Source organism: Lucilia sericata, unplaced genomic scaffold, assembly GCF_015586225.1.
Source record: "Lucilia sericata isolate MDLA Ls3-8-SP2 unplaced genomic scaffold, ASM1558622v1 Contig000548F_arrow, whole genome shotgun sequence".
Lineage (NCBI taxonomy): Eukaryota > Metazoa > Arthropoda > Insecta > Diptera > Calliphoridae > Lucilia > Lucilia sericata.
Genome location: NW_023994558.1, coordinates 85,001 through 111,041, shown reverse-complemented (window position 1 = coordinate 111,041; position 26,041 = coordinate 85,001). Strand labels below are relative to the sequence as shown.

The following is a 26,041-nucleotide window of genomic DNA, read 5'->3' as shown; positions in this document are numbered from 1 at the left end:
AGAACTATAGATGTTGCTAAAACTTCTAAACTTGGCCTTGCAATTAAGTAACACTTACAACTATTTACTTTCAAATTTCTTTTTTTCTTTTAACTAAAACTATTAAATAATTTCCTAATATTTCTATTTTCTATTAAAAAATTTGTTATTATAATTATTAATATTAAAAATAATTCTCTCTTTTTTATATATAAAAAAATTAAACAACAAAACAAATAAATTTCCTTTTTCTTTTCCTCTCCCCCCTTCATACTTCCAACCAAAAAATCAACAACAACAACTACAAAACCAAACGTTATGGTAAAAATTTTGAAAAAAAAAAATGAACAATTGAAAAACCCCCGGTCCTACCCCCCCAAACTCTCTCTCTCACTAACCCTCAAACTCTCTCTGTCTCTGAAATAACACACAATGTTAATGAATGAAAAAAAACACAATGATAAAAAACTGTAGGTGTACCTGGTAAACGAAATGAAATCTACTATAATTGCTGCCCAGAACCTTATATTGACATAACATTCGCCATTTTGATACGACGTAAAACTTTGTATTATTTTTTCAATTTAATTGTGCCCTGTGTACTGATTGCCTCAATGGCACTGCTAGGTTTTACACTGCCACCAGATTCTGGTGAAAAACTATCGCTGGGTAAGTTTTCAAAGCAAAACCGATATATAAAAAACATATAAATATATAAACAAAAGTACTAAACTATGGAATAAACTTTAAAAGAAAGTATATTCTAAAAACTATACTACATTTATAAAGCAAATTAAGTTTAAAACAAACTCTTTAGAAAGTTAATGAAAAACTCACTTACACCCAACAATTATACCTAAATACACTGAGAAAAAAAAACAAAAAGTAAACATTTATAAAATGAAGAACTTCCTTAAAATAATAAAATCATATTAAAAACTACAAACAATTCCTTTCTTAACGAAAATTCCAATTAATAAATATTAAAGCAAATAGATTTTCTAAATTGAAACTAAATGAAGCAGTGTTAAAAGTATTTTTTAGATTTAACAAAACCTATTTAGACTTAAAGCTCAATATATAATAAATATTGTCCAATTGCTGGTTTCAGAAAAAAACCTCAACATTCTCACCAACTAAACCAATATGATCACACTTGTTGCGCTTCAGTTGCAATTCTGAACAAAGTGTGACACAACCTCTAAAATAAATGCAATATTTTTTTTATACTTTAATTAAATTTAAATTAATTTTATACTTTTTAAAATGTATTATTAGCAAAACTATTTAGAATTTTATTTTTAAGTTAAGTTTAATAAAAAAAAAACTAATTCAATTCTAAAGACAGGGTGATTTGTTTAAGTTAAGTTTCATTATTTATTAACAGGGTGTTTAGGAAAAAATGTTTTTTTTTTCATTTGCTTTATGACAGGATGTTATGAAATTGTTTTCTTTTTTTACAGAAATTTTAAGTAAAACAAATTTATTTTTTTGGGATATTGTTTCATTTACACAGAATTTTTTTTTACTTTTTTTGATTATTGTTGTAAACATTTTAATTTCTGGCACTAAATATTTTGACAAATGGTTGTGACAAGAAAACGGGCCCCACTACCAAATCTTAATAGATTTACTTTTGTCTTTCTATTCGTTCTATAACTAATACTAGTTCGTGTTCTTCTTAATGCTTTTCATTTACTTCAACAAAATACTCTCTACGCTACGTTTACTCTCTCATAATATAACTCTTTTGCTTAAGTGTTTATAGCTTAATACTAAATTGTAAAAGTTGTGTTCATATTAAACAAATATTTAATGAAATAAACCACACAATCTTTAAATATAAAAGTAAATTTTCTCTATTACAAAACTTAAACCTTTAGGTTTATTATTCATAAACTTTTATCAAAGGTTTATAAAGCAAATTTTCATATAAATTCAGTTTTATAAACCTTTGATAAATGTTGCCCTAAAGTTTATTTCCTTAAATATTTAAAACATGTAAACATAACTTTTAAGCATAAGAAGTCAACAAAGGAGGTTCTTCTTCCGTTCCAAAAACCAACGTATTCATTACAAAGCTTTGAAAATGTTGTTGACTTAATCTCACGCGTCTTCTCCAGGATTTGTAGTAGTGTAAACATCAGTACGCAAGACAACAAAAAGAAAAGGGCCCAAATAAATTGGGCACCAACTGATGTTAAAACAATCATCAGTAACGTTTAATAACTAACGTAATGCACTAAAAGGCAAAACGAATGTGTCAAATTAATGGATACAGCATTTAAGCCAATAAAATTTGTTTTTGGGCTAAATATTTAAATAATTTTAAAAATTAAAATTTTAAAATAATTTAGTTGCTAAAACTGAGCCAATTGAATATGTTCGTTTGGCTTTAATCGTATAATCGGTTCCGGTAACTAAATTAGTTAAAGTCTAATTAATTATTTAATATTTTTTGTAATTTTTTCTAATAATCTTAATGAATTTAAAATATTTTAATCAAAATTTAACTTGATTTGATTAAAAACTTAATGAAAAATTAAATTATGTTTAAAGTAATATATAATTTGTTATTAATTTATGCATGTTTTTTTATAATAATCTTTAACTACCCAGTAAAAACTTGGTAACTAATCACTACATAGTGTCTGTAGTGACAGTTAAGTAATGGCTGGATTTTAATCTAATAATTAAGTGTTTTTAAACCTCCTATATCAGTGGCAAAATAGTAACTTTTATACTCTGATTGATATGTAGGACCGACATTTTAGATAACTAATTATGAGCGATATTGAAAAAATATCAAGTTTTAGTTTAGTGAATAGACCGTGTGCGGGTATAGAAAGTTTAATACTGTAATAAAACAGATTTCATTCTTGACCATTTCCACTAGCAAAGACTTCAAATTACCTTAAACTCTTACACTGTTTACATGTAAGTAGTTATTTCAGCGATTACATAACAATGGTTATAATAGTAAAGACTTCAAATTACATTAAACTCTTACACTGCTTGCATGTAAGTAGTTATTTCAGTTATTACATAACAATGGTTAGTATATTAAAGACTTCAAATTACATTAAACTGTTAGACTGCTTACATGTAAATAGTTTTTAATTATATCATTTATTCCCACCATTCTGTTATGTTTCATGACGTGACTGCACTAATATCATCAAACGGGTAAAAACTAATTAAGCCCTTTTTTCCATTACTTATTAGTGAAAGTTTTTGCTGGGTAATTTTGCTTTAAAATGTTAAATGTTAAGCAATTTTTTATCGGTGTAAAATTTGTGTCAACAACATTTGAAGAGTTTCGTTTCTTAAATCTATTAAAATTTCCAGGTAGGTCTCTAGAAAAACTAAAAATTATATCATAAAATAATTTCATATTGCGGAGGATTTCGTCGAATATATTTTCTTGAATTTTCAGGGAGTCCGTTTAGCAGTTACTGTTTGTTACTTCTACTACATTTATACTAGAGATATTTGCAAATAAAGGGGGAGGTTTTGACCTTTTTAAAGTTAATTTTCGATCACTTGTAGGGATTAATTAGCCATTAGCTGCTATCCGCCGATTAATTCTTTGCAATGTTGAAGAACTTAAACATTCATAATCCTACGATCTTAAATGCTGGTCGTAGGAACAATGCACAATTCCTAGGTTCTAGAAAATGGCATAATTGCTCCGTAAATATATTTTAACAACAATGACGTAAATTATTCACCCCTGGTACCAAATTCACACCAAATTTGCAATAACATCCGTTGTCAAATTATGTACGGATAGTTGTCAAACCAACAACAAAAATGTATAAAATACACAACGTTCTCAAATCAACAAAAAAAAGAATAATGTTTTACCAAAATGACAACGCTATGTTGTCACACAGAACGTGGCGTTGTCGAAATGACAACGACTCGATGTCAGAATCACAACGATGCATTGCCGAAATGACACAAAGCGTAATCGAACTGACAATAATGTGTTGTTGCAGTGACAACGATGCGTTGTTAAAATTACAACGGTGGTTGCTAAAATGATAACTGTGTGTTATTTAAATTTTATACACATCCGTTGTCTAAATGTTAACAAACGTGGAAAACTCACTTTTGACAACGGATTGTATCAATTTCGGTATTTTCCTACCCGTTTTCCCTCTGTCTATGTCATGTGGTTTCGTATCGCTATATACATATTTGCATATGTATTTTTGTAGAAATTTCTGAAGTTTCAAGTCCAATTGACAAATATCGACCGCACTCATTGCTCAAATTCAGCTAAAACTAAGAGACCTTAAACATTTCTTCTCCTTCTGATTCTAAACGTGGTGAAAGTCAACTGATGACAGACGCTTCAGCAAATTATCTAGTTAGTTATACCCCAACCTTGTATTAATCTCTATATGTAATTCCTTTTACTTAAACCATAAAAGGGGAAATATATAATTTATTAGCTAGCTTCAAATTTAGTTCCTTATTTATCCATCGAATGGTTCAATATTAGTTCTTAGTTTGAACACTTACAAAATATCTATAAGTAGCAAATACATCTGTGGTCACAATCCATAAATGTCTAAGTTAACCTAATAAAATATATTAAGTAATCTCGGTGTTTTTATGAAATATACATATACATTTTTTTTTATTTTTTATAAAAAGGGATTATTCCCAAAGTATATTTTCGACTTCGGCCATTAATGCTTATGACCACAGGTATATGTATATGAGAATCCTATCCCATAAAACATAAACAATCTTTAATTGAAACTGCCAGATAGTTGTGAAAAAAACAGAAAGGTGGCAATGGTACCAAACCTATAAAATGACAAATTCTTTTAAAGGGAATATGTCATCAAGTGTCATGTCAGTAACGTTCTTTATTTTAAAATTTCCATTTTAAATTCAAAGGTAAATATTTTATATCCTTAAATCCTTATCCTTCAATTTAGTTTTTAATATAATTTGTTTTTTTATTGTTATTATTTATAACTCTAATACAGCTTAAATAACAAACTTTTTAATAATTTGCACTTAAATACACAAATACATATAAAGTTAAATAATTCAGAACAAATTAATTTAAAAGTTCATACATAAATGTTTGTTTAGAATTTAATTAGAAAGTAACCTTTCTTAAAGTAAAATCAAATGGGAAATGACCTGTAGTTAATATCAATGCTCATATACCAATTTAGTTTATACTAGTTATAGTAGAGTTATTATTGCAGCAGATGAAAACCCAATAATACTATTTATATAGCAGACCCATTTCAAAAAAAAAAAAAAAAAAAAAAAAACAATAGTTGTCTGTCAAAACAATAGATTTGGATAAAATAAAAACTTTCTAAAGTAAAATGTAAATAAATATGTTAGAAATTACAATAATATAAACAAAAATTTTCAATAAAGTAATAAATGACTTTATCTTAGATTACCTGTGATATGTTAAGTAATCAACCCAACGTTACTCGCATAATTAAAGTCAGCCAGTAATAGAATTTTAAGAGATACATACTTTCTGTGAAACTACTGAATTTATTAACGAATCAACAACTTCTACTACTACTCGAACCACCACTAACCAACCAACTTCCTTAGCCACAAAAACGTATAATTGAAATAACAACAACTACTATAAAAAACAAAAAGACCATTATTTTCAATCAACATCAAAAACAACAAAAACAGAAATCGAGAATACAACACAAATACATATAGACATACATACAAACATATGCATTCTCACACACTTTAATATTTTCATCAGGGTTGTTGTGAAAAGGACATTTACCGAAAATGTACCATTCATTTTTATTAAAAGGGTAAAAAAGGTTCCAAATTTCTTCCCAGATATTTTAGACGTGATATCAGATATCACAGCAGAAGTTACTATTGTAATATTACGACAATGTTTAGTACCTAGTATAGCGATATTCGGACCCTAACATTTTTCAAAATTACTTTGTGGCTTTTCTAAGCATTGATCGATAAATAAATAAGTCTATTGATTAGTCTATGTGGCTATTGATAATTCTATTGACTAGTCTTTGTAAAATTTATGGTCACTCCATGGGCACACCTATTTGTATCTACATACTAATCTAATGACTAGACTGTTGACATGGCTTTTGACTAGTCTATGGAGTAACCTATGGACTATTAAGTAATATTTTGATTAGTTTACGGATTAATCCATGTTACTATTTTATGGGCTCTTCTTTGGACCATTCTATTGACTAGTATATGGGTTATTATATGGACTAGTCTCTCGACTAGTTTATGGACTAGTCTATTGGGTAGTCTAGTCTTTGAATTGGTATATGGACTGTTTTATAGATAAGTCCATGAATTCTTCTATAGACTAGTCTTTAGTTAGCCTACTGGCTGGTCTATGAAATAGTCCATGTTTTGGACTGTGTACTAGTCTATTGTCCAGTCTACGGTATAGTCTAGAGACTAATCTATTGTCTAGTTTATGGACTAGTCTATTGACTTCACTATTGTTTAGTCTATTACTAGTCTATTGACTATTCTATGTATTGGCTAACATGTGGTTGTACTATGGACTAATCTATAGCCCAATTTATGGATTATGGTAAATTTTCAAGTATATGGAATAGTCTACTAAATAGTCTAGGGACTACTGATCCATTTATTGATCAATGACTAGATTATAGACAAGTCTGTTCAATATTATATTGATGCTTTTCGATTAATTTATAGAGTAATCTATTGACTAGTCTATAAACTAAGTATTCTATGGATTAGTCCATGAACTAATCTATGGACCAGGATATGGACTAGTCTATTGCCTTATCTAAGGAATAGTATATGTATTGGACTTTGTACTATTCTATAGAGTAGACTCTAGGCTTAGCTATGAACTAGTCTATTAATTAATCTATGGACTAGTCCGTTGTCCAGTCTATAGAATAGTCTATTAACTAGTCTTTCGATTAGTTTTGAATTATTTTATGGACACTAGGTTATTCTATGATCTATCTTATGGAGTAGTCTCTAGGCTTATCTATGAACTAGTCTATTAACTAATCTATTGTTTAATCTATCGACTATTCCATTGTCCAGTCAATAAAAAAGTCTATTAATTAGTCTTTCGATTAGTTTTTGAATTATTTTATAGACACTAGGTTATTCTATGATCTATCATATGGACTATATGAATTAGTAAGTACACTGTTCTATAGGCTAGACTATAGTAATATCTATTCTATGGACTAGTCTATTATCCAGTCTGTGGTATGGTCTAGGGACTAGACTATTGACTAGTTTATGGACTAGTCTACAGACTAGCCTATTGTCCAGTATATGGAATTGTCTATTGACTAGTCTATTATATCCAATAAATAATCAAGCCTAACCAAATTTCTAAAAAAGTACTTGCAAAATCAACAATAATGTCCTTACACTTGCAACCCTGATTTCATATTTTTTACACACAATATTTAGATACAGAAACACACACAGAGTTTTCAACAAGGAAACAAGCAATGACACAAAACTGAGAAATAAATAATGAAAAAATATTAAAAAAGCAGAAACACAACACAAAAAAACAGTACTTTCACTGACGACGACGACCATCAACCAAACAGTAGAAATGGAAAAACAGAAACAGAACAGCAATACAAACATTTATACTGCTGTGAGTGGTGAGGAGAAATGGAAGTATCTAGGCATCATGAGTATCATCATCAACCAACAGCACAACCTTGACCCAGACAAATATCCAACGAAGCAACTATGCAACCACGCCAGCAACAGCAACAATCATTAAAACTAAACCAAAGATATACAGAGTTAAGCATACAACCAAAGAGCATCAAGGAAAGACTTTCACACACACACACACACAAAATGTGGAACGGAAATAAAAGAGCAGAACTGAACTGCAACACTGCTCTGTTATTCGAGTTGCTTTAAATGGTCACACACACACTCACTCACTCATACTGACACAAACATATACAAATACTACAGTTTAAGTTTAAGTAAATATTGAAAATTATTACGCTTATTTATCTTTTAAGACATGGTTTGGTTGGAAAAACGCAATGACAAAAATTAAAAAAAAAAATAATAATAATAAAACTCTATCTGTCCGTATCAGAGAGAAGTCAGTCTTCACAAGACGTACAAAAAGAAGAAGAAGAAGGACATTTATGCACATTAACCTTTAACGAAGAAGTTTATTTAAAAATGAAAGAAAGTTTTTTTTTTCTTCTTCACTCTATCTTACTCTGGCAGAAAGCGGAGAAAAAAAAACAAAGGACACTATGACAAATTTGTAAGAGATAGAGAGTTTAAATAGGATTTGTATGAATGAACAACAACTAAAAAATGAAAAACAAATGAAAAACAGTACATAGAAACCATGGCTGTTGGTCTGTCATTGAAATTAAGAAAAGTAAATTAAAAATTTATTTCTTGTACGAATATTTAGTATTTCTTTAATATTTACAGTTATATTTTTTTCGTAGAATAGTTATCAAGCATAAACTAGAGCATAATCTTTAAAGAGGTCAGATTAAATAATTTTAAGAGATTTAAATAGAGTAGTAGCATTAGTTTAAATGATATTTTAAGATATCTTAGTTTTATTGTCGAATAAAACTAACGAAGTTAAGACCAGTGAAATACAATGAGCTCTCTTGTACTCTTCCCTTCACTCGTACGTATCGAACCAATCAGAGAGCATTTTTTTTACTCTCTGCCTTTCGCTGCTTTAGACAGTAAATAGAAGCGTTGATTTACATTCGGCAAATTTTACTTCCATAAGTTTTTAATTTTCTATAAGAGAGAAATGATATTTCTGTATTCTTCTCCCCCATACAAAATCAAAACTTTTGTAAGTAAAATTGCCCAGAAAAATCTGCTCTAAGCGACGAATACTCTCAGTTTAATAACATCTTGAGTTTTAATATTCAAGTGTTACTTTTTTGTAGAGAGCAAAGTCATTATGGGATCTATTTGTTTTTTCATGATCTCAAATCTTCTTATACTTCTCCACGGAACAGTTCTCGTAATACACTAGTCAGATGGAGAGAGATTGCATCAAGCCTCCAGGTATCGTAAACGATAGTTGATGTTTCTGTATCTTCTATGCGAAGAACAAACAGTTCCCAGCATAACCTCTTACTTAAAGTGTTCGATGTGTCGATTGTGATCTCGGTAGCTAACGAAAAGGATTTCAATAGAATAAAACAAGCTTTACAAGAGTCTATACAGCAATACAATGTTTCACCTATACAATATTCTACCACATACACATAGGGAAAAAGGACGTTTTAAAATTATACACGCCTGGTACCAAATTGACACCAAAATGTTTATAATTTTTCAACAACATCCGTTGTCAAAGTATGTCCGGATAGTTGTCAAACCAACAACACAAATATAAAAAATACAAGACGTTATGATATCACCAAAAAAATAATATTGTGTTACCAAAGTGACAACCCTATGTTGTCAAACAGAACGTTGCGTTATCAAAATCACAACGATGCATTTCCGAAATGACACAAATCGTAATCGAAGTGACAACAATGCGTTGTTGCAATAACAACGATGCTTTACAAAAATTACATCGGTGGTTGTTAAAATGATAACTGTGTGTTATTTAAATTTTATACACATCCGTTGCCTAAATGTTAACAAAAGTGGTAAGCTCACTTTTGACAACGGATTGTTTCAATTTCGGTACTTTTCTACCGGTTTTTTTCCTCTGTGTAGATTTGACAAAATTTGAGCGATCTTAACTTTAAGATTTTCGATCGAATGTGATTTTTTTTGCATAAACATTCAACATAACAAAAATTCTGAAAATCTGATTCAGTTCAAAAAGTTTACATTGATCTTTGGGTTTCGACCTTTTTCAAAATTTGTGAGCCTGTGTATTAGGAAAAACTTATATATTGTACGGATTTTTTTTTGCCTTTTAATCCTGCTGGTTTCTTTTACTCAAACTAATTATTAAGCTTTAGTCCAATTTACAAAATTTCCATAAAACTCCCATATTTTACATAGGAAACTTAAACGAATTAAGACTAATTTACGTTTAAAACTCTAGTTAAGATTTTATTTTGTTATTCGTACAACAAAAATTCTTAATAAGGTTTAAATTACCCTTAAATCTACTTAGAACTCTAATATTTCGAATAAATACGATTATTGTTGTTTTAAAACTTTTTATAAATCGATTGTTTAAAAAAGAAAACAAAGCACAAAGTTTAAGCAACACCAGTCAACATTAGCAACAGTAACAGCATACGCACTCCCTCTTCCAAAGAAAACCCAAAATCTAAAGCCAATGACATTTTCATAAATTGCTTTTATTCAAACTTGTTTCTTGGTTAGTAGGGGTTTTGCTCTTCTTATTTTTGCATATTATTATAAAGTTTTTACATCTTTGGTAGAATAAATTTTTTTGCAGCATAACAATTACAACAGCAAAATGTATAAAAAATATATAAACATTCAAGAAATATTTACATTTATTGTTATTTATTGTGTTGTAAAACCTGGTAACATATTGTTGTTTAGAAAAAAAATATTTCTTATGTTATTTTTTAGAAAGTTTTACCCCCCTCCTTCCCCATTTCATTGTTATAGTGTATGAGAATTTTTTTTACTTTTTGGTAAAAATTTCAAATAAATTAAGTTTGTTTTGCTGCTGCGCTGCTACTACTAAAAAGCATCAGAAAATGTAAGAAAGAAAGAAAAACTTAAACAAAAAGTTTCCATTTATATATATTTTATATTTTCTTGTTTGTTTGTTTTTTCTTTATTTGTTTTATATTTTAGTTTAAAACAATAAGGAAAATGTCTTTTGATGTTTCTTATTTCAAAAGTCACTTAATGCTGCAGCAACATGCCATACAAACTTAACTGTATTGCAACATACTCATATTACAAGCAACCAAGAAAACAAACTATACACGTGAAGAAAAAGATACGGTTACAGTAATCATTCTAATATAATAATAAGGTTACAGCAATCATATTTTTAAATTTAACATTTTATTAGTTGCAGCAAACATATACAATATTACGCCAAACAAATATATGTTGGACACAATCCTTTGTATGATTGTCGATACATTCATAATATCAGAACAATATTTTATAATAACATCTAAACTAAATATGATTGCCACAACTAAAGTTTTTTGTTAAAATTCTAGCAATTATATTGGAGTGATTGCTAAAACCTTATCCAACCACAATTTTTCTCTCACTATAGAGCAGGAGTTGTGGTATATGTATGTGTTCATGTTGTTTAGATACGTGCCCATGTTAGAGTTCAATTTCAAAGTTTGGTTGTGCGAAGCATATTTCAAAAAAAAAAAAATTGTATATGAAACATGTTTGAGTCAAGGGGTTTTTACTACTATTTTTTCTTAGAAGACAATAACAAAGTCAGTCTCCTGCAAATTTACAAAAATGTTTACTAAACTTTAAGTAAGTTTTGATAGCCAAAGAACACAACAGCAAATATTTATAATAGTGAAAAAAAAAATAGATAAAGTGGAACTATATACAGGCAAACAAAAATAATAGAAAACTTTTCTTTATTATGCAAACTATTCTAAAAATGAAGTGTTAATAAATGTTGTAGATTTTTTTAGCTTTTTTTCTTTTGTAAAATTTTCTTGTTTAAACTATAAGGCTAATAGGATAAAAATTGTTTTGGCTGAGAAAATTTCGTTAAAGTCTTAAGACAAAAATTTATAACTGAAATCTAAAGATTTATGTTAAACTGCAAACTGATTCTTAATAGCAAAATCCTGACAAAAAAAATATCTGACAAAATTTTGTGATTTTAAGGACATTTTATAAAATTTTTTATTTATACACAATTTATATAAAAATTTAATTTCTTGGGAGGAACCACGACCATAATTATTACTTAACCGGCAATAACTAACTAACTAACTAACTAACTAACTAACTAACTAACTAACTAACTAACTAACTAACTAACTAACTAACTACTAACTAACTAACTAACTAACTAACTAACTAACTAACTAACTAACTAACTACTAACTAACTAACTACTAACTAACTAACTAACTAACTAACTAACTAACTAACTAACTAACTAACTAACTAACTAACTAACTAACTAACTAACTAACTAACTAACTAACTAACTAACTAACTAACTAACTAACTAACTAACTAACTAACTAACTAACTAACTAACTAACTAACTAACTAACTAACTAACTAACTAACTACTAACTAACTAACTAACTAACTAACTACTAACTAACTAACTAACTAACTAACTAACTAACTAACTAACTAACTAACTAACTAACTAACTAACTAACTAACTAACTAACTAACTAACTAACTAACTAACTACTAACTAACTAACTAACTACTAACTAACTAACTAACTAACTAACTAACTAACTACTAACTAACTACTAACTAACTAAACTAACTAACTAACTAACTAACTAACTAACTAACCTAACTAACTAACTAACTAACTAACTAACTACTAACTAACTAACTAACTAACTAACTAACTAACTAACTAACTAACTAACCTAACTACTAACTAACTAACTAACTAACTAACTAACTAACTAACTAACTAACTAACTAACTAACTAACTAACTAACTAACTAACTACTAACTAACTAACTAACTAACTAACTAACTAACTAACTAACTAACTAACTAACTAACTAACTAACTAACTAACTAACTAACTAACTACTAACTAACTAACTAACTAACTAACTAACTAACTAACTAACTAACTAACTAAACTAACTACTAACTAACTAACTAACTAACTAACTAACTAACTAACTAACTAACTAACTAACTAACTAACTACTAACTAACTAACTAACTAACTAACTAACTAACTAACTAACTAACTAACTAACTAACTAACTAACTAACTAACTAACTAACTAACTAACTAACTAACTAACTAAATAACTAACTAACTAACTAAATAACTAACTAACTAACTAACTATTTTTGGAGGAAGATCTCATTGTGGGCGTGCGTAATGTTTTCATAATGTCAGTATGAAAAATTATCGAAATAGAAGATAATTAGAGGTGAAACGCCCACTTTATTATCCTGCCCACTTTAATTCTAAATACATATAATTGTAATAGTACAATAATTATAAAAATACTTGCGTTTTCATTTTTATGGAAGCTACTATGAAATTTTCACAAAAATTGCTGCAAGCCCCCTTTAAGGACCACTATACAGGACTGGTATTTACTTGGAAGGTACCACGGCTATTTAAGAGGCTTTGTCATAATTAAGGAGAGTAGAAACAAACACAGCAATTCCAAAAACTTTGGATCGAATGTACAAACATTTAGATGTCTCTAAGTTGAATTTAAATACAATTTCCTAACTCATAGTTCTAATAACTGTTAAACATAAGTAATATAATATTTATAAGGGAATGAAAACAAAGTTTACCAGCTATTCTTTACTCACTTTTAAACTTTTTACCTTAAAACATTTCAACAAAACATTTAAATAATATCAAATGTTTAACATTCCCTAGTGGGCATTTAAAATGAAATAAAACTTAGTTTTTATTTTGTAAAAATATTTCTTACTCTCGTGCTTTTTATATATACGTACATATATATTTTGTTCAGAATCATGTTAAGTACTATTTAATGTCATAAGTTTTTCCTTTTGTTTTTTTTTTTCGGCAAACTTTTTTTATAGTAATAAATTACATTTTGTTTGCCTTTTAAGTATTATAAAACATTAGGCTAGCCTGGTTTTGTGTGGACAAAGTTTAAAGTTTGAAAAAAAGTAAGTTATTCGAAGAGCAATATTTTCAAAATAGTGCCTGATGGAACGACTTCAGATTTAGATCTCGAAGACATGTAGCAGCTTTAGAATATTAAACTCAACAAACATACGAAAGATAGACTAACTAAAGAAATTGAAGGATATAATAAGGATATACCATAATAAATTGGTTCGTAAGATCTATTTTAATATTACTATGACTTAAGTCATTAAGAATTGCTTAAATTTAGGGCTATCCTAATACACACATAATTTATAGAAATATGATATGAAAAATGTTCAATATTATGCCGATAAATTGTACAGATGTTGTGATGATTGTTTTATAATTTTCTTTCAAGTCTGTGATAATAAAGAGAAAACATATTTTTTGGTCGTTCTGTTAAAACGTATCAAACGCCTAAAATCCCTTTTCAAATATATGTATTTTAGTATATACTTCATGCCACGCAGGAGCAGTATCTTCAGATTATTTCTTCAAAAGGCTGAAAATAGGTGGACTAACCTAGACACATTTAAAGGGGCCAAGTTATTGTGACCCTCCTTCAATGAGAAACGCATGAGACACATTATAAACAGAAGTAGGCGGGATATATCGAGGTTGATAGCAATAATAATAGGACACTGTGTGCTAAGCAGACATGTGAGTAGGCTTGGGTTTCCCTTCAATGAACAAAGAAATGGTATTTCATCCACTCTCTGAATGCCCAACTCTAGCCGTTAAGATAAACTGATTTCTTGGTAGTTACTTCATATCTAACCTTAGTGCGATATCGGCTCTAAACTTATCTGGATCTAATACTATACAATACTACATCTGGCGAGTGGAGTGGTCCGGTCAAAACGAAATATCTCCGACTCTATTTGACTGCTCGCGCGCGGTGATCTATCACGTTAACCAATCATAGTTAGTTGAAGTTTGAGGACTCTATCTATAGAACTTCATGTATACAACCTTTAGCTTGTATGAGAGTCAAGGAGGATACAGGAGCATACAACGAAACTTTCAATAAATTCGCGTTTATAGACTTCAAACATACAAGCAATCACACATTAATTATACCCTACACCACCATAGCGGGGATGGTATTATACATTTGTGCTGATGTTTATAATGCTCAGAAATATTGGGCCTACACCCACCTTAAAATATACCGATCGACTCAGAATCACTTTCTGAGTCGATTAAGCCATGTCCGTCCGTCCGTTCGTCTGTCCGGCTGGCAGTCCATGTAAACATTGTGCGCAAGGTGCAGGTCACAATTTTCAAGATATTTTGATGAAATTTGAAAATACGCGTTTTTCGACGAAGCCTATTGATTTTCGTAATTATCGGACTTTATTTGACCTTAGACCCCATACAAAGTCCCCTTCAGAAAATGACTTGAAGGTCAATAATTCACTTATAAACACTAGTATCACAATGAAATCCCCCCATACATAACTCTTATGTAAACGTAAATCCATGTACCAAAATTTATAAGGATAGGCCCATATTTACCCTTGCCCCCATATAACTTCTCTTTTAGAAAAACACTTTTTTCAAAAAAAAATGTTAAAATATTTCGGAATTAAGGTAAACAACTTAAATGCTTTATTATTAAAAATAATCCATATTTTTAACATACTCAATGATTTAGGGTATCATATGGTCGGCCACGCCGACTATACATTCCTACTTGTTTTTATATATAAATATTAGTATTAATTGTTCAAAAATTTAATAATTAGGGTTAGGATTAGACTTATTATGACATCATCTCAATTGAAAATGTTTAAGAATTAATTAGAACTAAATTAATAAAAATAATTGCCGACTTTTAGGTTTAATTTTTTAAACAGCTTAAAAACTAATAATAGAAAAACTAAACGGTAAAATTAGTTTCAAAATTTACATTTTTTAAATTGATCTAAAAATCTTTTCAGTAAAAATTATTTCATATTTTTATATTATTAAAAAAATTAAAACTCTTAAACTCAGCCTAAATGTACTCAACCAAAATTAACACCTTATAACAAATTTCCTGTTAACAAAAGAAAATTGGGAAAAAAATATTTTTTTTTTATATTTCCACAAAAATTTACATAATTTTCTACTTAACCTTGTCTTGTTAGTACAAAACAGCTGACACCAAATACAAAAAAATAATAACTTTTGAAAACCCCTAAAAGTATGCCTTAAAAAACGAAATGAATATTTCCAATACTTTAACACTGCTTCATTTTTTCAAGTCCTTAAAAATAACAACAGTAAAAAAACAAATAAAAAATGATTCAAACTGACAGCTAAGTTTTTTCTCTTTTTGTCAGTTTGACTTTTGATTGACACTATTAAGTAAATATATAAAGCAAAATGTCATAACTGTCCTTAAAAAAACACAAGCGGAAAAAATCAATAGGCACCTAGTGCTTTAAAAAAATATATATATAGGGAAAAAAGCAATAAGGACTATAAGAACTATATATAAAAAATATATATACACTCCTCTCCAAAAAAGGCAAAAAACTAAAAAAAAAATCACTATTTCACTAACATTTTGTCACAAAATGAAAAAAAAAAGAAAAATTCTTTACCTACATTTGAACATCCTATCAAATCACTTTCATATCTCATATACATATATGCAACCGCCATAAATTCAAATGATAATGACATTCTGAGGTTCAGCGCAGAGAATATGGTAGTAGTTTTTTATTTGACCCCCCCTCTCATGCCCGACCCCCACTTTTGTTTGGTCCCCGCAAAAAGGACTTGTATATAAGAAATATTGAACAGAAAAAAAAACTACAAACAGAAACATCATAGTTTTATGGAGGATTAATGATTTATTTTTGTGGCCACAACATCAACAACTAAAACAACTACAACAACAAGTATTACAACAGTATTCAAACACCTTAAACTTATAGATTTGAAACAAAACAAAAAAGAAAAGAAATCAAAATGTATTTCTGTAAAACTATAAACAGAAAATAAAAACAAACAAATGTACAGATAAGTAGCGTCTTATGAAAACTTTAAACAAGTTGTATTATGCCGTTTTATTTATTAAAATCCATATTAATCAAACATTTTCTTTTTTTTGTTTTCTCCTTTTTATTTGGCCTGTTTTTAGGAGTTACAATTTTACTATCACTTACTGTGTTCCTTAATATGGTGGCCGAAACAATGCCGGCTACATCAGATGCTGTGCCACTATTGGGTAAGTTGTTGTTGTAAAGAAATTTTCGTCCAAAAACATAAAACTGCTGCATTTTTAGTAAGTAAATGTTTTGGTTTATTTTAATAGAAGAAAAGGTTTATAAGCCTAAAAGTTGGCTTTAGTTATTTAAAATTATATAAGCCTTAAAGTAGGCTTAAGAAATTAAGTATTTAAGAAATGTTTTATAAATTGCAGGTATTAATATGTAAAAAATTTCTTAATTTTACAGACTTATTGTAAGAATTATTTTATGTTTAAAATATTTTCTTAAAACGAGGGTTGTGTAAGAAATGTCTGCCCAAAGCTTTAGTTCATAGAAGAGTCCATAGACTAGTTCCTAGAATAGTCCACAGAGTAGTCGATAGACAAGCCCACATACTATTCATGTGGACCAGTTTACAGACTAGTCAATAGACTGGACCACAGACTTGTCCATGGACTAGTCAATAGAAAAATTATAGGTTATTCTGAAGACTACTCAAAAGACTAGTCCATAGAATAGTCAATAGACTAGTCCACAGTATAGTAAATATACTAGTCCACAGACTATTCAAAAGACTAGTTTCTTTACTAGTTCATAGACTATTTGCTAGTCCACAGACTAGTCAATATACTCTTTAATAGACTAAACCACATACTAGTCAATAAACTCGTCCATAGACTAGTCCATAAGCTAGCCCATAGTCCATATACAAGTCAATAAATCAGTCCATAGAATAGTTAATAGACTAATACATGAACATAAAATAGTCTATAGATTAGTACATACACTAGTACATAGAATAGTCCAAAAACTAGTTCACAGATAGATTATCAATAAATTGAATAATAAATATACTGTAGCCAATAGTCTAGTTAACAGACTAGTTAATAGACTACTCACTAATCCACAGACTAGTCAATCGACTAGTCCACAAGCTAGTCAATCGACTAAACCACAGTGAATAGATTAGACCACGGACTAGTATTCAGACTAATGATTAGACTAGTAGACAGAGTAGTTCATAGATTACTCCATACACCAGTCCATAGAATAGTCAATAGACTAGTACATAAGCTATCAAATAGACTAGTCCATGGACTTGTCAATCGACTATTTCCTAGGAAATAAACTATGGGTACAGATAGATACTCCTAGATCATAAAATTCAGCCCGCTGCTCCACTTCTCCAAGGCGGGCGGACATGCCTTGATTAATTTTCGACATTCTTATATTGCCAGAAAATTTTTCTAAAGTTATAACTATTTCTATACCTTTTGGCATTAAGCAATAACAATAATCACAGCAGATTTTAAGGCTTAATAACAACAAAAATTTAAAGCCTATTTTAGGTTTATCAATATAATTATATGAAATTTATTACAAAACAATTCATAACACTTTAAGTAAATAAATACTTATCTATATAACATTTACATATATATGTACATAGTTTACTAACACTATTACAAATAACAAAAATATTAAAAATAAAACAATAATCGTTATCTCCAGCAAAAAATAATATATAAAAATTTTATTTCCTCAAAGTTTTATAACTAAACCAAAAACTATAAACTTATACTTTCAATATGTTTTCAACCTATTTATCTGTCATAAAAAGCCACCACACCGCATCTCTATAAATAAACTTTACAAATGTAACAAAATATAAATTTTTATTTGAAACTATTCAAAATACTTAATCCTTTATTGGTTTCTATTGTCTTTAATCTCTTCCATCAGTATTAGTTTTTCTTTTTTTATTATGTTGTCTGCTCTAGCATTATACGTTTAGGGATCTTTTTTTCCAAATTCTTTACAATTTTGACAAACAACTACATAAAAATTTATTGCATTTTTTACCTCTTTTTTATTAAGGGGATTTAAGCACATAAAAAAATTATGGATTCCTTTAAGCTTATAATTTGCTATATTGATTTATAGTTCAACTGAAGGCAGACAAAAAGGGGAAGGAAGGATAACTCAATAGATTTCATATGTCGTTAGCTAAGTTATAAAAATAATAAACCTTTTGGTAATTTACCGAACAGCACAGTGGTTATATAAAAAGCTAAATTTTTGCTTTGTTGAAATAAAAAAGTGCTAATCGAAAGTCTTTTAAAAATTCATCTATAAATTCAAATTACTTCGAAAACAGATGCATAAAAGACATAAAATGCCAGGGAACAAAAAGCCCAAAAGAGGGGCACAGATTGAAAATAAATGAAAAGAAAAGACGACCTCGAAAACACATCAAGAAAATGTTTTTTTTACTTTTTAGATTTTTTCATTTAACACCTAAATGACACAAACACATTTATATTAGGTGGGCACCAAATTGTTAAAATTTTTATAGCAAACTGTTTTACTTGACATGAGAACGAAATGGTGATATGTTAAAACATATCTTATTTCTAAAAAGTTTTAATTATGATTCTTTTTTTTTCTCCTTAGTTTGGAGGTCCTACCTAATATACATACTTAGACAACAAAGTGGTTTCCTATTAGATGGTTTCCTTTCTCAATTCTTTTTTTGTGAATTACCATCAACGATTTTTTTCTATTCTGAAAAAATTTTATGATTGTTATTATTGCTCAAAACAAGAAGAAGAAGAAAAACTTTTTGGCCACAAATTTTTATGGCACCTCATTTAAATATAAGAGCACCCAAAACAAACAAAAAAAGACACATAAGTAGTGTTAGAAGAATTATTTTACTAAGTTTTTCATTTAGATAATAATGAAGGAAAAGGTCTAGGAAAGATTGCAGGTTTATCAGGACGAAAATGGAATGCTACTAACTAACTAACTAACTAACTACTAACTAACTAACTAACTAACTAACTAACTACTCTACTACTAACTAACTACTAACTAACTAACTAACTAACTAACTAACTAACTAACTAACTAACTACTACTAACTAACTAACTAACTAACTAACTAACTAACTAACTAACTAACTAACTAACTAACTAACTAACTAACTAACTAACTAACTAACTAACTAACTACTACTAACTAACTAACTAACTAACTACTACTAACTAACTAACTAACTAACTACTAACTAACTAACTACTAACTAACTAACTAACTAACTAACTAACTACTAACTAACTAACTAACTAACTAACTAACTAACTACTAACTAACTAACTAACTAACTACTACTAACTAACTAACTAACTAACTAACTACTAACTAACTAACTAACTAACTAACTAACTAACTAACTAACTAACTAACTAACTAACTACACTAACTAACTACTAACTAACTAACTAACTAACTAACTAACTAACTAACTACTAACTAACTAACTAACTAACTACTAACTAACTAACTAACTAACTACTAACTAACTAACTAACTAACTAACTAACTAACTAACTAACTAACTACTAACTAACTAACTAACTAACTAACTAACTAAAACTAACTAACTAACTAACTAACTAACTAACTAACTAACTAACTAACTAACTAACTAACTAACTAACTAACTAACTAACTACTACTAACTTAACTACTAACTAACTAACTAACTAACTAACTAACTAACTAACTACTAACTAACTAACTACTAAACTAACTCTAACTAACTAACTAACTAACTAACTAACTAACTAACTAACTAACTAACTAACTAACTAACTACTACTAACTACTAACTAACTAACTAACTAACTAACACTAACTAACTAACTAACTACTAACTAACTAACTAACTAACTAACTTACTACTATGAGTATGAAAAGCTTTCCAGTCTGAAGTCCTAAGCATAAGTGTAAAATTGCTGAAAAATGCTTTTTGTTTACTTTAATGGAAAAAGGTTGAATATTTAGGTTTTAGTATAAAAAGCTTTTCAGTATCAAAAGCTTCTTTGTACTTTCAGCATTTGGCTAAAAGGGTTTTTATGCACTTCAGCATAAAAAGGTTTTATGCATGTCTGTATAAAAAGCTTCCTAATGCATTAAAGAATTAAAAGCTTTTCAGTATCGAAAGCTTCTTTGTGCTTTGGTCTCCAACTCTTCTATAACTTAATATATAGATCTTTAAGCTTTTTAAATTTAAAACTTATTTTTAGTAAAAAAACCTTTGTACGAAAAGAAAAAAATTAAATATTAACATTCAACATTTATGTCACCAACGTTTTCTTAAAGTAAACTAATGTTTAATAGGGTATTTTTCCCAAAAAAAAACACACACACCAAAAGACAACAACTACTAACAATCAGACAATGTGTAGATAATGGCACTTTAGAGAATTGATATTATGGGTTTCTTATACAACCAACCAGGTTTTATATTAAAGTTTATATTATACCTTATAATATTCTTAAAAAATATACATATATATATTTTTTATTTTTATTGTCCATATGAAACATGTCATTGTGTGTTCGCAAGTGTGACTACAATTTAAAACACATAAACACGTAAACATGTTAAAAATCTAAAAAATATATATTTTGATTTTAACAACCATAACCAATATTAAGAAAATTTTTAATTTATATTTTAAACGTACATATTTTGAGATGATCATTTAATTTAAAACAACAGATTTACTAATTTAGCTCCAAAAACTAATAACTATTTTTTTAGTTGAAAAAACTTAAATTTTCAAAAGCGTTCCTTAAACAAAGGTAAGTTTTAGAGTTTAAAAAAAAAATCCTAAATAACATTTAGTTATATGTTTTATTGATAAACAAAATTTTAAATGAAAATATTTTTATATGTTTTTATACCAACCTGGAGTTCGGCCTTAGAGATTGAACTGAAAATAGAAAAAGAAAATAAATATAGTTTTGTTATGGTGTCAAAATATTGATGTATGTAAATAGCAGTAGTATTTTAGAGTTTTATAAAAAAATAGTTGAAAAAAATTAACCCATTCATAATAAATCATGTCATTTAAAAAACATTGTTTTAATATAAAAGAATAGCATTTATCTATATATCTCTTTAAATAAAAATAAATAAAAATCATACATTTTTAAAAATAAATTTTAAAAAATATTGCATGTTTTTCATCACCACCAGTGTAGTAGTTAAATGCTCGTTTTTTTCATAAACATTTCTTAACCGCCATTTTAAAATTTTTTTAATTTTTTAAATAATTTTATTCTCAAATTTAAGATTTAAGTTATGAAGGAAGATGACTAACCGTTCTTCAAGAGTGGTTCCAATTTCATGGACAGTCCTTTAACATAATACTCAAAGGTTTCTCAACTAAAATTTTTTAAAAACATTTTTCAAATTTGTTCGAAAACTACTTCTTCTAGAACGGGTGCAAACTTCAAACGTTGGTTTAAATAGAACTTGAAATGTCCCCTTAAAATTCCTCCGAAGAAATTTGTAACTCAAAAGGAACAGATTCGATATTACATTGTTTCTGAAACTAGTTTCAAGAGTAACAATTTCAAACAGAAATCATTGATACATGGTTGTGATAACCATGATCTAAGAGCAAGATAAACTAAACATATTATGGTTATTGTAACCACTTTAAAATATCATATTATGATTAAATATAGTTTCAGTTTATCATAATATTTGTTCCTATTTATCATTACATTGTCATACATGATTATATTATGATCCAATATAATCATAATATGATTGTATAATGTTTACAGCAACTAAAATAAAAATTATTTGTTTTTGATAACTATATATATTACAATAAACATAATATAGTTAAGTCAACCATGTCAAATCCTATTTTTCTATATTTTATGTAAAACTTGACACTTGGCAGGTGTTTTAAAAGGATGAAAATCGCTTCTAATACTATGTTTATCCTCTGTCATTTTCTTAGAGAAAAACTGTAACTTAAATTTGAGAATATTACTTTTTTTGTTCTCTTTTCATTCGACCATAAAGTAAAACCTCATTAATCATTAAGGCTTATGCATTATTTTCTTTTATGATTTTAAAACATTATTTTCAGTTGATTTTACTTTCTTATATATTATTTCTTAAAAAATAAATATTACGCACTTGAAAACCTTTGCAAAGGAAAAAAAAATAATTTTTTTTAAATAAATTTGCATAAATGAATATTCTTTTTGAAGTAAATGTAAGAAAAAAAACGAATGCATGTAAATAATTCAGCATATTGTCACTTACATAAATCAAAACAAAAAACAAATACCCACCAAAAATTGTACAAAAACACCACATTTCCTTGGATAAATAAAAAAAACTATTGAGATCAAACAACTTTATTCATATACATTAAATATAAATAACAAAACAAAAATACACCCTAATGTACCACATTTTTAACAAAAAACTTCAAACATAAACAACTATACACATCTTTGCACACTTACACAACACATTTTGTCACTTAAGCACTAACACTTTTTTTAAAGGCAAAACCAAAAACCAAGCAACACCTGTAATCAAAACACCTGAATATACATACATACCACATACATTTACATAAATACATACATAAACATAAGTATAAGGATATTTATTTTTAGTTTTTTTTTTAATATTATTTTACTTTTATAAAAGTAATAATTTTTTTTAATATTTAGAGCAACAAAAGGGAGGAATATTATGTTTTAAGTTTGAAAACAAAATACCTGAATTAGAAAAATAAATTTAAACTAATACAACAAAAACATGCTGTGTTTCGCAAAAATTCATACATTAAGGAGGGCTGGCAGAAAAGTTCTTTAAATACAAGAAGAAAAATAATTTCATTCGACAAAATGTTTATGTTCTAGTTCAGTTCTAGTTCAGTTCTAGTTCAGTTCTAGTTCAGTTCTAGTTCAGTTCTAGTTCAGTTCTAGTTCAGTTCTAGTTCAGTTCTAGTTCAGTTCTAGTTCAGTTCTAGTTCAGTTCTAGTTCAGTTCTAGTTCAGTTCTAGTTCAGTTCTAGTTCAGTTCTAGTTCAGTTCTAGTTCAGTTCTAGTTCAGTTCTAGTTCAGTTCTAGTTCAGTTCTAGTTCAGTTCTAGTTCAGTTCTAGTTCAGTTCTAGTTCAGTTCTAGTTCAGTTCTAGTTCAGTTCTAGTTCAGTTCTAGTTCGTTTCTAGTTCAGTTCTAGTTCAGTTCTAGTTCAGTTCTAGTTCAGTTCTAGTTCAGTTCTAGTTCAGTTCTAGTTCAGTTCTAGTTCTAGTTCAGTTTCTAGTTCAGTTCTAGTTCAGTTCTAGTTCAGTTCTAGTTCAGTTCTAGTTCAGTTCTAGTTCAGTTCTAGTTCAGTTCTAGTTCAGTTCTAGTTCAGTTCTAGTTCAGTTCTAGTTCAGTTCTAGTTCAGTTCTAGTTCAGTTCTAGTTCAGTTCAGTTCAGTTCTAGTTCAGTTCTAGTTCAGTTCTAGTTCAGTTCTAGTTCAGTTCTAGTTCAGTTCTAGTTCAGTTCTAGTTCAGTTCTAGTTCAGTTCTAGTTCAGTTCTAGTTCAGTCTAGAGTTCTAGTAAAGTTCTAGTTCAGTTCTAGTTCAGTTCTAGTTCAGTTCTAGTTCAGTTCTAGTCAGTTCTAGTTCAGTTCTAGTTCAGTTCTAGTTCAGTTCTAGTTCAGTTCTAGTTCAGTTCTAGTTCAGTTCTAGTTCAGTTCTAGTTCAGTTCTAGTTCAGTTCTAGTTCAGTTCTAGTTCAGTTCTAATTCAGTTCTAGTTCAGTTCTAGTTCAGTTCTAGTTCAGTTCTAGTTCTAGTTCAGTTCTAGTTCAGTTCTAGTTCAGTTCTAGTTCATCAGTTCTAGTTCAGTTCTAGTTCAGTTCTAGTTCAGTTCTAGTTCAGTTCTAGTTCAGTTCTAGTTCAGTTCTAGTTCAGTTCTAGTTCAGTTCTAGTTCAGTTCTAGTTCAGTTCTAGTTCAGTTCTAGTTCAGTTCTAATTCAGTTCTAGTTCAGTTCTAGTTCTAGTTCAGTTCTAGTTCAGTTCTAGTTCTAGTTCAGTTCTAGTTCAGTTCTAGTTCAGTTCTAGTTCAGTTCTAGTTCAGTTCTAGTTCAGTTCTAGTTCAGTTCTAGTTCAGTTCTAGTTCAGTTCTAGTTCAGTTCTAGTTCAGTTCTAGTTCAGTTCTAGTTCAGTTCTAGTTCAGTTCTAGTTCAGTTCTAGTTCAGTTCTAGTTCAGTTCTAGTTCAGTTCTAGTTCAGTTCTAGTTCAGTTCTAGTTCAGTTCTAGTTCAGTTCTAGTTCAGTTCTAGTTCAGTTCTAGTTCAGTTCTAGTTCAGTTCTAGTTCAGTTCTAGTTCAGTTCTAGTTCAGTTCTAGTTCAGTTCTAGTTCAGTTCTAGTTCAGTTCTAGTTCAGTTCTAGTTCAGTTCTAGTTCAGTTCTAGTTCAGTTCTAGTTCAGTTCTAGTTCAGTTCTAGTTCAGTTCAGTTCTAGTTCAGTTCTAGTTTCTAGTTCAGTTCTAGTTCAGTTCTAGTTCAGTTCTAGTTCAGTTCTAGTTCAGTTCTAGTTCAGTTCTAGTTCAGTTCTAGTTCAGTTCTAGTTCAGTTCTAGTTCAGTTCTAGTTCAGTTCTAGTTCAGTTCTAGTTCAGTTCTAGTTCAGTTCTAGTTCAGTTCTAGTTCAGTTCTAGTTCAGTTCTAGTTCAGTTCTAGTTCAGTTCTAGTTCAGTTCTAGTTCAGTTCTAGTTCAGTTCTAGTTCAGTTCTAGTTCAGTTCTAGTTCAGTTCTAGTTCAGTTCTAGTTCAGTTCTAGTTCAGTTCTAGTTCAGTTCTAGTTCAGTTCTAGTTCAGTTCTAGTTCAGTTCTAGTTCAGTTCTAGTTCAGTTCTAGTTCAGTTCTAGTTCAGTTCTAGTTCAGTTCTAGTTCAGTTCTAGTTCAGTTCTAGTTCTAGTTCAGTCTAGTTCAGTTCTAGTTCAGGTTCTAGTTCAGTCTAGTCAGTTCTAGTTCAGTTCTAGTTCAGTTCTAGTTCAGTTCTAGTTCAGTTCTAGTTCAGTTCTAGTTCAGTTCTAGTTCAGTTCTAGTTCAGTTCTAGTCAGTTCTAGTTCAGTTCTCGTTCAGTTCTAGTTCAGTTCTAGTTCAGTTCTAGTTCAGGGGTTCAGTTAGTTCAGTTCTAGTTCAGTTCTAGTTCAGT

General features: G+C 28.7%; 1 protein-coding gene across 1 annotated transcript in view; it reads left to right on the top strand.

Annotated features, from left to right (window-relative positions):
* The window catches only part of LOC119606049 (neuronal acetylcholine receptor subunit alpha-7), a 165,366-nt gene that overhangs the window by 120,782 nt on the left and 18,543 nt on the right, over positions 1–26,041 (top strand). The window contains exons 6-7 of the mRNA XM_037959422.1: positions 454–648; positions 16,939–17,025. Of these exons, the coding sequence (XP_037815350.1) occupies positions 454–648; positions 16,939–17,025 (282 nt within the window). The remainder of the gene's footprint in view (positions 1–453; positions 649–16,938; positions 17,026–26,041) is intronic.